The sequence below is a fragment of the Rhinoraja longicauda genome, chromosome 17 (genome assembly GCF_053455715.1).
Source record: "Rhinoraja longicauda isolate Sanriku21f chromosome 17, sRhiLon1.1, whole genome shotgun sequence".
Lineage (NCBI taxonomy): Eukaryota > Metazoa > Chordata > Chondrichthyes > Rajiformes > Arhynchobatidae > Rhinoraja > Rhinoraja longicauda.
This window is the reverse complement of record NC_135969.1, coordinates 15,300,352-15,313,062: the sequence shown is the minus strand read 5'-3', so window position 1 is coordinate 15,313,062 and position 12,711 is coordinate 15,300,352. Positions and strand designations below refer to the sequence as shown.

General features: G+C 45.3%; 1 protein-coding gene across 1 annotated transcript in view; it reads right to left on the bottom strand.

Annotated features, from left to right (window-relative positions):
- The window catches only part of LOC144601779 (ubiquitin-like modifier-activating enzyme 1), a 234,740-nt gene that overhangs the window by 6,312 nt on the left and 215,717 nt on the right, over positions 1-12,711 (bottom strand). Inside the window, exon 24 of the mRNA XM_078414193.1 lies at positions 6,486-6,586. Coding sequence (XP_078270319.1) covers positions 6,486-6,586 — 101 coding nt within the window. The remainder of the gene's footprint in view (positions 1-6,485; positions 6,587-12,711) is intronic.

The following is a 12,711-nucleotide window of genomic DNA, read 5'->3' as shown; positions in this document are numbered from 1 at the left end:
CCTTGATACTTTAACCCTCTGGGCACTAAACCTGAATGATTAAAAGAGGCAGCATGGAAGCACGCCCCTCGGTCGAAACGGATCTCTGGCGCTGTGAGGCAGAAGCTCTACCAGCTGTATCACTGCCCCAAATTTGAGATTTTTGGTAGTTTCATAGAAACATAGAAAATAGGTGCAGGAGTAGGCCATTCGGCCCTTCGAGCCTGCACCGCCATTCAATATGATCATGGCTGATCATCCAACTCAGCATCCTGTACCTGCCTTCTCTCCATACCCCCTGATCCCTTTAGCCACAAAGGCCACATCTAACTCCCTCTTAAATATAGCCAATGAACTAGCCTCAACTACCTTCTGTGGCAGAGAATTCCACAGATTCACCACACTCTGTGTGAAAAAAAACGTTCTCATCTCGGTCCTAAAAGACTTCCCCCATATCCTTGAACTGTGACCCCTTGTTCTGGACTTCCCCAACATCAGGAACAATCTTCCTGCATCTAGCCTGTCCAACCCCTTAAGAATTTTGTAAGTTTCTATAAGATCCCCCCTCAATCTTCTAAATTCCAGCGAGTACAAGCCGAGTCTATCCAGTCTTTCTTCATATGAAAGTCCTGCCATCCCAGGAATCAATCTGGTGAACCTTCTCTGTACTCCCTCTATGGCAAGAATGTCTTTCCTCAGATTAGGAGACCAAAACTGTACGCAATACTCCAGGTGTGGTCTCACCAATTCACGTACAAACCTGCATGTCTTTGGAATGCGTGAGGAGACCGGAGCACCATGAGAAAACCCACACGGTGACAGGGAGAAGGTGCAAGCTCAGTACAGGCAGCACCCATGGTCAGGATCGAACCCGGGTCACTGGTGTTGCAAGGCAGCAACTCTACCGCTGCGCCACCGTGTCACCTCACAAAACGCAAAGAATTCTAACTCCAATCATAATGAATTGACAGTTCCTTCACTTAAATAGTACAAGGGTCTGGGGAGTGATGTAGGTTGCTTCATGCAAATGTTCACTGTGGAGGTAGGAAACATGAAGAACAAAGCCATTGATTGTTCAACTCCACTACACAACTCTATTTTCTGGCTATCAATTTCATCCACCACCTTGGATGCACTCTTGCACTTCTACAGGTGTACGGGAGAGAGCATTCGGCTGCTTGCATCACGGCCCGTTTTCGGCAACTGGAACAGCCAGGAACAATAGACAATAGACAATAGGTGCAGGAGGAGGCCATTCGGCCCTTCGAGCCAGCACCGCCATTCAATGTGATCATGGCTGATCATTCTCAATCAGTACCCCGTTCCTGCCTTCTCCCCATACCCCCTGACTCCGCTATCCTTAAGAGCTCTATCTAGCTCTCTCTTGAATGCATTCAGAGAATTGGCCTCCACTGCCTTCTGAGGCAGAGAATTCCACAGATTCACAACTCTCTGACTGAAAAAGTTTTTCCTCATCTCAGTTCTAAATGGCCTACCCCTTATTCTTAAACTGTGGCCCTTTGTTCTGGACTCCGCCAACATTGGGAACATGTTTCCTGCCTCTAACGTGTCCAACTCCTTAATAATCTTATACGTTTCGATAAGATCTCCTCTCATCCTTCTAAATTCCAGTGGATACAAGCCTAGGCGCTCCAGTCTTTCAACATACGACAGTCCCGCCATTCTGGGAATTAACCTAGTAAACCTACGCTGCACGCCCTCCATAGCAAGAATATCCTTCCTCAAATTTGGAGACCAAAACTGCACATAGTACTCCAGGTGCGGTTCACTAGGGCCCTGTACAACTGCAGAAGGACCTCTTTGCTCCTATACTCAACTCCTCTTGTTATGAAGGCCAACATTCCATTGGCTTTCTTCACTGCCTGCTGTACCTGCATGCTTCCTTTCAAGGACACCCAGATCTCGTTGTACGTCCCCTGTTCCTAACTTGACACCATTCAGATAATACTCTGCCTTCCTATTCTTACCACCACAGTGGATAACCTCACACTTATCCACATTAAACTGCATCTGCCATGCATCCGCTCACTCACACAACCTGTCCAAGTCACCCTGCAACCTCATAGCATCTTCCTCACAGTTCACACTACCACCCAGCTTTGTATCATCTGCAAATTTGCTAATGGTACTTTTAATCCCTTCATCCAAGTCATTAATGTATATTGTAAATAGCTGCGGTCCCAGCACCGAGCCTTGCGGTACCCCACTAGTTACTGCCTGCCATTCTGAAAGGGACCCATTTATCCCCACTCTTTGCTTTCTGTCTGTCAACCAATTTTCTATCCATGTCAGTACCCTACCTCCAATACCATGTGCTCTAATTTTGCCCACTAATCTCCTATGTGGAACCTTGTCAAAGGAGGAGATTACAAAACGTGGTGGACACTGCCTGGTCCATCACAGGTACTGACCTCCCCACCTCGAAAAGGCAGTCAGCGCCATCAGAGACCCACACCACCCTTAGTCAAATTAAACCGATTCTTAAAGGTAGACACAAAATGCTGGAGTAACTCAGCGGGTCAGGCAGCATCTCAGGAGAGAAGGAATGGGTGACGTTTCGGGCCGAGACCCTTCTTCACCTGAAGATTGCAGTTGGTTGTAACTCCCTTTGAAAGTCTCTTTGAACATGAAAATGTGATCATGTAAGATTGGCGATAAGTTGTTCTGATTTTTATTTATTTTATAGTCAATGGACATAAAACTAAGGAGAGCCTGGGGAGATGGATTATTGATTCGCAAACACTCCTTGCAAGAATCAAGGCAATTTAATTTTCTTCTTACAGATTCGTTGGAGAATTGAATAAAACTCTGACCCGGAGGAACTGAATAAAGTGTTACCAATGGTTCTCTGACATTCTACACTGCAGATCTACATTTGTAAACCCCTTGTCAGTGCACACAGAAAGTGAAAATGAACTTGCTGAACTTCAGTAAGACTGGAGAATGTCTTACAGAGTGCACAGACACACACCCGCACTGCAGCAGGGCACTGCTATGGTCTGGTGTATGTGATAATTTCAAGAGATCCTGTGCTTTATTTTTAAAGCTGTAGGAAATGTCCTGGAGCTGTATCAGAGAGGAAATAGCCGCGGGCGGATGTTTACTTCATCCGTCAACCTGCAGCTAAGACTTTACATCCTTCAGCTGCTGGCTCAGAGGGTAACCTCCAGCCTCTGCAACCACACACACGAGCTGAAATGCAAGGTTCCCCCAGCAGTTACAACAATCAATAAAAATCCCAGGCAGTGAAAATTAACTTGCTGATCTTCAACGAGGCAGGAAAATCAGCAAGTTTGTTTTCGGAAGACTCCTTAAGGTAGCAGCCGAGGTTTGTGCACCTCAGCTCACTCCCTCCCTCCTTGGTTTAAGGAAGACTTCTTTACTTCAGGAGGGTGGGAGGGGGAGCGGAGACGAGAAGGATTTGAGAGTGCGACTCATTCACTGGAAGTGGAAGAGTCAGAAAATCTTCTACCCAATCTCCTTTGTGCCAACCAACCAACCAACCAACCAACCAACCAACCAACCAACCAACCAACCAACCAACCAACCAACTAACTAACCAACCAACTAACCAACTAACAAATGAACGGACTAACTAACCAACCAACTAACTAACCAACTAACTAATTAACCAACCAACTAACTAACTAACTAACTAACTAACCAGCCAACTAACTAAGAAATTAAAACTTACAAAGCTTAGTAAAGTTCATAACAAAGCATGTTTAAATATTTGTTTCTCATGCTGCTGTAGTTATTAAATATGCTATTATATAAATACATATTCATTAATGCTCTCATTTATTGTATGCATTAAACAAGGTTTCACCAAATGAACTTTAAGTAAACCACACGGCAAAGAAATGGAAGTAATGATTCATTTCTTGCTTGAGATAATCTAATTATTATTACATCCACATTTAGATACTTGGAACCATTAATTCCATCATTAAGAAGCAAAACAATCATTTACTTTTTTTCGGGACTTCATTATGGAGGGACTTTGGGGTGAAGGTCTGGGTTTAATTTAACTAGCAATCACTTGACTCTAAGCAGAGGCCAGTTAGCAATCAATAACTTGTGAATTTCTAGCGGAAGGGGACCTTCACATACAAGGACGTCTGTTACTTTGTTTGTAGAGGTGTATAGTGGCAGCTCCCACCACAATGCCTGTGGTCCTTTATTAAAGTAATTCCAAGCAGTTTGCTGCACAGACTATGCTGAGGTGCATAATCTTGCGATCAATGCAATTGCGTGTAATCACAGAGCCCTTTAAATGATGACGTGCAAGATTTACTACCCTCTTTCTTTAAACAGAAACCAGGTGGGATTCTGTGCCTCCCTACCAACCATTGAGGGAGTTGAAAGTGAGCACACTTGTTCTTCATTATAGGCTTTTCACATCATCAGAGTATTGCGAAAATCCAAAAGCAGATTATTAATTTAGATACATAGAACAGTACTGGAAGATTGTCAATTTAGTCTTTAAGTCTGCATAAAGATACACTTTATTCACTTATACACAGCATGTGTAATATATGCAAAAGGAATTTCACTCTGCAGTTGGCAGGTGACAAATAAAGCAGCATTGAACGATACACTTTAGAATGGCTAAAACACATAGAGTTATAATCATGCAGCACTTAAACAGGCCCTTTGGACCAACTCATCCGTGCCAACCGAGATGCCCCATCTAAGCTAGTCCCACCTGCCCGCTTTTGGCCATCATCCCTCTAAACCTTATCCATGTACCTGTCCATGTGTCTTTTAAATGTGGTTTAAAGTTCCTGCCTGAACTATCTCCTCTGGCAGCTTGTTCCCATATTCCCATCACCTTTTGAGTGAAAATGTTGTTCCTCAAGTTCCTATTTAATCTTTCCCCTCTCATCTTAAACCTATCTTGATTCCCCTACCCTGGGTAAAAGACTGCATTCACTCTATCTATTCCCTTAATGATTTTATGCATGGCTATGTTACTTCTCTGCCTCATGCACTCCAAGGAAAAACATTCTAGCCTGCCCATACTCTGGAGCTGATGCGTTATAATGCTGAGAACTATATTTTTAGATTTAAATTTTTTTTTAGATTTAGAGATACAGCGCAGAAACAGGCCCTTCGGCCAACCGGGTCCGCGCCGCCCAGCGATCCCCGCACACTAACACTATCCTACACCCACTAAGGACAATTTTTACATTTGCCCAGCCAATTAACCTACAAACCTGTACGTCTTTGGAGTGTGGGATGAAACCGAAGATCTCGGAGAAAACCCACGCAGGTCACGGGGAGAACGTACAAACTCCGTACAGACGGCGCCCGTAGTCAGGATCGAACCTGAGTCTCCGGCGCTGCATTCGCTGTAAGGCAGCAACTCTACCGCTGCGCAATCGTGCCGCCCTCTATATCTTTCCCTTCGACTTTGGCTTGATTGTTTTTATGTATAGTATTGCTATAGCTCAGGCCCTTGGTACTACGAATATCATTGTACCTTAATTGGTGCACGTGACAATAAAAGACCTTTGAAACCTTTGAGTCCTGGCAATCTTCTTTACACATTTTCCAGCTTAATGGCATCCTTCCTGTAGCAGGGTGCTCAAAACTGAATACAATATTCCCAATGTGGCATCACCAATGTTGTGTACAACTGTTAATTAGCTTCTGTAAATTGTCCCTAGTGTGTAAGATAGACCGAGTGTATGGCTGGTCAGTGCGGACTCGGTGGGCTGAAGGGCCTGCTTCCACATTATATCTCTAAACTAAATTAAGCCAAAGTCAAGTCAAGTCAAGTCAATTTTATTTGTATAGCACATTTAAAAACAACCCACGTTGACCAAAGTGCTGCACATCTGATTAGGAAAAAAAAAGAAACATACAGTAGGCCAGAGTGCAGAGATTGTAAAAAACATAAAACAATACTCTGCCTTACTTATGTTTGCAAACATGTCTCCTTCCTACTCCCTGCCCTGTCTTTAAAATGGTTTTTTTAAGGGCCATGGAGTATCCTGAGATTGTGAAAGGCACTGGATAAACACAAGACTTTCTTGTTAATGAAGGAAGTACAACAAGAAAGCTTCTTGATTAGTAGGGTGATCAGGGGTTATGGGGAGAATGGGGTTGAGAGGGAAAGATAGATCAGCCATGATTGAATGGTGGAGTAGACTTGATGGGCTGAATGGCCTAATTCTGCTCCTATGACTTATGAACTAATGAACTCGCGGATTATTTTGTAAGAGTCTTTCCACACTATCCAGTTCTGAGACACAGTGGTAAACTCCAGCTCGTTGCCTACAGTCAGAAGTTACTTTCACTTCAGTCTTTGTGATCATACCTTTCAGTTCCTTGACAGCTGTGGAGGCCAAGTCATTGAGTATTTTTAAGGTGAAGGTTGCCAGATTCCTGATTAGTAAGGGCGTCAAGGGTTATGTGGAGAATGGTCTAATTCTGCTCCTATGACTTATGAACTAATGAACTTATGAACAGGTACTTACCTCTGTTCTACTCGCTCCTTTATCATTGCCAGTTCTTGGTGAGAAGAATACACCATGCAGGCCCCACAGACAATCGCAATAACGTCCAGACTATGCTTCATCTGCAGAACGGCAAAGAGAGCAAGTTGAGAGAATTATTCTTCAGAGAGGAAGACAGGGAGGAAACTGAGGAGTTTTCCAATCTCTCCATCCCTGCAGCATGTGTTGGAACACAGCATTCATTGTGTTTTGTGCAAGGGAAAAATCCCAAACATTGTGAATTACAATTTAATTTTCTGCGAAGAGGAAGCAGTTTCCATCTACAGGCACCTCGCGTTTTATGCCCGGGTTACGTTCTTGCAAAGCAGCACGTACTTTAAGAACCATATTTAGTTTTAGTTTAGAGATATAGTGCGGAAACAGGCCCTTCGTCCCACCGAGTCCGCACCAACCAGTGATCCCCGCACATTAACACCATCCTACACGCACTAGGGACAATTTGCACCTATACCAAGCCAATCAACCTAAAAACCTGTACGTCTTTGGAGTGTGGGAGGAAACCGAAGATCTCGGATAAAACCCACGCGGTCACGGGGAGAACGTACAAACTCCGTATAGACAGCGCCCGTAGTCAGGATCGAACCCGGATCTCCGGCGCTGCAAGCGCTATAAGGCAACAACTCTACCGCTGCGCCACAGTGTCCGAGGAAGGATCTGCTGGCTCTGGAGAGGATCCAGAGGAGGTTTACAAGAATGATCCCAGGAATTAGTAGGTTAGGCTATGATGAGCGTTTGTCGGCACTGGGCTAGAGTTTAGAAGAATGAGGGGTGACCTTATTGAAACATAGAGAATAGTGAAAGGCTTGGATAGTGTGGATGTGGAGAGGATGTTTCCTAGTGGGAGAGTCTAGGACTAGAGGTCATAGCCTCAGAATTAACGGTCGTTCTTTTATGAAGGAGGTGAGGAGATATTTCTTTAGTCAGAGGGTGGTGAACCTGTGGAATTCTTTGCCCCAGAAGGCTGGGGAGGCCAAATCAGTGGATATTTTTAAGGCAGAGATAGATTGATTCTTGATTGGTATGGGTGTCAGAGGTTATGGGGAGAAGGCAGGAGAATGGGGTTAGGAGGGAGAGATAGATCAGCCATGATTGAAGGCGGAATAGATTTGATGGAGCAAATCACTTACGATCTTATGAACACGTAAACAAAACATATACATTTAAACGAGCGTAAATTTGAGCGCATTATTACAAAAATACATTGCAACAATTAGGTTCTGGTATTTTTAAAATTTAGAGATATAGCGTGGAAAAAGGCCCTTTGGCCCACCGAGTCCGTGCCTACCCATGGTCACCCGTACACTCATTCTGTCCTACACACTAGGGGCAATTTTAAAGAAGCCAATTAACCTACAAACCTGCACATCTTTGGAGTGTGGGAGGAAACCGGAGCACCCTGAGAAAACCCAAGCGGTCACAGGGAGAACGTACAAACTTCATACAGACAGCACCCGTAGTCAGGAACGAACCCGGGCCTCTGGCGCTGTGAGGCAGCAACTCTACTGCAATGCCACTGTGCCACATATTATTTAAACAAGCACATTATTTGCAAAAGACATAAATCAAACAGGTGTAAAGCACGAGGTACCTGTACTCATAGAATCATAGAGCACGGGAACAGGCCTTTTGGCACACCTTGTCCGTGCCAAGCTGGGCTGGTCCAATTTGCCTGCATTAGGCCCATACCACATTGAATCCTTCAATTCATGCACTGTAGGTTTTTTAAAGAAAAGCTTGAGCGGAAAGGAGGGGAGTTCTTTTCAAAGCACCACACCTGGCTTATGAGCAGATTTGTGCATTTCAATACGAATTTAATTATTATTTTGTCAGTTGTGGCAACTCCAGATGATAATTCTTTGATCTGTAAATTACCAAAAACCCAAAGAAAACACTTTACAGGCTTCAAGGCTTTTTTTGTGTTTTTCATGACTCCAGGGCTTGTTTTCCTCGATAAAACAGAACCACTAACAACATTCTGTCATAATTTAAAGCCCCTCTCATCCACTAATGGTGGAGACGGGCAATTATAAAGGGCACAGCGGTCCAGTTCAGATGCAGCAGCTCAGTGGCATGTTCACACTTGTAACAAGCAGCTCAAAGTAAGTTTGGTTCCTGGCCTGACAGCAATCTTCTGATGTTCACCCACTTTGTTAGAACGCTAGTGGCTCAATAGCAGAGTTGCTGTTTTACAGCGGCAGAGACCTGGACTTGATCCCGACTAGGGGTGCTTGTCTGTGTGGAGTTTGTACGTTCTCCCCGTGACCTGTGCGGATTTTCTCCAGCTGCTCCAATTTCCTCCCACAGTCCAAAGACGTACAGGTTTGTAGACTAATTGGCTTGGTCTAATTGTAAATTGTCCCCAGTGTGTGTGGGATAGTGCTAGTGTGCGGGGATCGCTGGTCGGCGTGGACTCGGTGGGCCGAAGGGCCAGTTTCCCCGCTGTATCTCTAAACTAAACTTGCCCCCACTGACATTACATGAGGATGCCTGCCAGATTGTTACTCCAGAGCAAACTATTTTTTTCCAGAAACTCTGATAAAAGTGGGTTGAAAGATTCAGGTGGCCTTGTCATCTGCATTGAAGTGGCTCAGTTTGGCTCTCGTTCATGTGTCACAACTTGAATTACCTGGGAAAAGATCACATATGGATGAGTTGGGATGAAGGGCCTGTTTCGTGCTGTATGACTTGGGCGGCACAGTGGCGCAGCGGTAGAATTGCTGCCTTACAGCGCCAGAGACCGGGTTTGATCCCGACTGTGGGTGCTGTCTGTGCGGACTTTGCACATTCTCCCTGTAACCGTGGAGATTTTCTCCGGATGCTCCGGTTTCCTCCCACGTTCCAAAAATCGTGCAGGTTTGCAGGTTAATTGGCTTCTTTAAATTGTCGCTAGTGTGCAGGATAACAGTAGCGTACAGGTGATCGTTGGATGGCACGGACTCAGTGGATCGAAGGGCCTGTTTCCACGCTGTATCTCTAAATCTAAAACAAAACTAAACGTCTGAAACTTTAAGTATCTGTCGTCCAGGTCACGCCAGAAGTCATGGATTTTATTTATGCTGCTTTCCCAGAAGAGCATATACTTTAAATATTAGACACAAAAAGCTGGAATAACTTAGGCAGCATCTCTGGAGAGAAAACCATCCCTTCCCTCCTGAGATGCTGCCTGTAACGCTGAGTTACTCCAGCTTTTTGTGTCTATCTTCGGTTTAAACCAGCATCTGCCGACACTACTTGAAATGTTATCTTTCATTGTCATCAACACTCTTGCTTTAGAATGTTTTACAGTCTACAACTCTCTGAGGTTTGTGCTCCACCAATTCTTCTTTGACTGTCATCATGCCATCATTGGTATTCAGGCCTTCAGCTGCCAATCTACCCTCTGGATCTCCCTCACTAAACCTCTCCACCTCCCGTCAGGTATTCCTGAGAACGTACCACTTTCACCAAGCTGTTGATCATTTGGCCCTACAACTCCTAATGTGACTTGCTGCCATTTTTTTTTTCATTAGCATTTGGATCATTTTACTACACTTCAGGTCCTAATATGTCTAAGTGGCTGCCTTACATGGGACTGAAGAGGCCTTTTAAGATGCACTACGTTTTAGAGATACAGTGTGGAAACAGCAGCCCAGTTCTATCCTACACACTAGGGACAATTTACAGAAGTTAATTAAACCTACCAACCTGCAAGACTGGAATGTGAGAGGAAACCAGAGCTCCCAAGGCAAACCTACACGGTCACAGGGAGAACGTACGAGTACAAGTTAGTGTGTCGTGCAAACTGCTATTGTGAATATTGCTCTTATAGGGAAGGGTAGGGGGTCACTGGGGAGAAGGTTATGAAGCCAAGGGGGCGGCTGTGGCCCAAAAACGTTTGGGAACCACTAATTTAGATACTGCTGTTATCTTGGATAACCTTCTTCATTGCCTACTGCACCACCAATTTTGGTGTTATCCACCAAGTTATTAACCATGTTAAACAACATAGTCATCCACATCGGCCCATCGAGTCTATTCCGCCATTTAATAATGGCTGATCTATCTTTCCCTCCCAACACCATTCTCCTGCCTTCTGCTCATAACCCTTGACGTTCCAACTGATCAAGAATTTGTCAATCTCTGCCTTAATGTATTACTCAATTACTTGGCTTCCATTGTGGCAATGAATTCCATACATTCACCACCCTCTGACTAAAGAAATCCCTCCTCATCTCCTTTCTATAGGTACGTCCGTTTATCCTGAGGACATGCCCCCTGATCTTGGATTCTCTCACTAGTGAAAGCATCTTCTCCACATTCACTCTATCCGGACCTTTCAACTAAAGCAACTCATGAAAATCTACTTTATTTAAAGTGTAATAGAAAGCTCGTGCAGCCCTGGGTAGGTTGTGTTATTGGCCACACTATCTGTGTCAATCTAACAAGTATTACTCTGCTCTGCAACAAATGCTACCATTGAACCCAAGATGACCTGTCTGTCCATCAGACGCCAGAAAAAGCTCCACTTACAAGTTTATTAGGTTCCCCAATAAGTCCTCGTGATGGTCGGTCTATTTATTTTTCCATCTTCCCTCTATTAACTCCTTACCTCTGTGGTGACACAACAATCCTGCCTCGGCTTATAAGGTAAACCTTGTTACTTTAACCCTGTGAGCGCCGAAAATCGATCGACTAAAAGATGCAGCATGGTAACAGGCCGACCGAGTGCAGGCTGACCATCGATCACCTGTTCACACTAGTCCTTTGTTACGCCATTTTTGCATTCATTCTCTGCACACTGAGGGGCAATTTACAGAGGCCAATTAATCTTTAAACCCCCATGTCTTTGGGATGTGGGAGGAAACCGAAACACCCGGAGGAAACCCACATGGGCACAGGGAGAATGTGATCAGCACCCGAGGTCAGGATCGAACCTGGGTCTCTGGGGCAGCAGTTCTACCAGCTGCGCTACGGTGTTGCCCCTAACGGTTTGTGGTTCATGGCAGATTTGACGAGGCTTCCTGTTGATGAGTACTCAGTGGGAATGGCATCGGTAATTACCTCACAAGCAATGCAAGGACCCTGCATACACCCTGACAAATGAAGTGGGAGGTTGGACACACACACACACACATGCAGAACCCACCCGGACGACCCGACCCTGCAACTCCGTCAGGACATCGGGCCTTCATGGTCAGGCCAAGAACCCTGCACTTACAACAACTGGGACTTGAAAATCTGGCCAAAGACTGATGACTTTGTATGCTGTCTCACTTGTGCTATACACTTGTACTGTATCTGAGATGCTTATCTCAGAGGTGCTTATGTATGGAAGGCCGAAGGGGAGTGAGCCAGCAACAGCGGTCGAGAGGAGCAAGGCTGATCTCCTCACGGCAGCAGGTCGCCCTTGGCCTGCCGCAACCATACCCGACAGCTGGCCTAGCTCGCCCGCCAGGTGAGAAAGTCAGACGGGGTGGGGGTGGGGGGGGGGGAGGGGGGGACAGTAAGCAGACCGGCGGCAGGAGGGGAGTGCAGGGTCTCAACAGGGGAGTGGGCCGCTGGAGGCCCTGCAACAGCCTGGGGCTCAGTGGACTGGACGCCGCACTATGAGGCCGAGCACGTGGACCGTACATGGCCTACAGCGGTGGAGCAACAGTGGAGGACACCATGGCTACGCGTGGCCAGGCCGACCATGCAACTCTGCCAGGACAACGGGTCTTCATGGTCTGGCCAAGAACCCAGCACTTACAGCGACTGGGATTTGAAAATTTGGCCAAAAACTGATGACTTTATATGCTGTCTCATTTGTGCTATAAACTTGTACTGTATCTGAGATGCTTATCTCAGAGGTGCTTATCTCAGAGATGCTTATCTCAGGTGATAGTTATGCTGAATTGTATACAAAAATGAATTTCACTGTACTATGGTACATATGACAAAAAAAGTGCCATTGAACCACTGAAACATACACCAGAGAAACAGACCATGCAGCTCAAATGGTCTTTAACAATGTTCGTACATTCATCTTCCACATGAACTGCCCAATGAATTATGTAACGATTGGGAGGGGGCGGGAGTATATTTGGTTTGCAATTGAAGGGTGGGGGGGTTAAAACAAAGATACGGTGTGCTGGAGGAGGTCTATTTGAGCAGGTTGGCATTGGGGAAGAGGTACTACAATGATAGAATGGTTCTCAGTTTATATTTA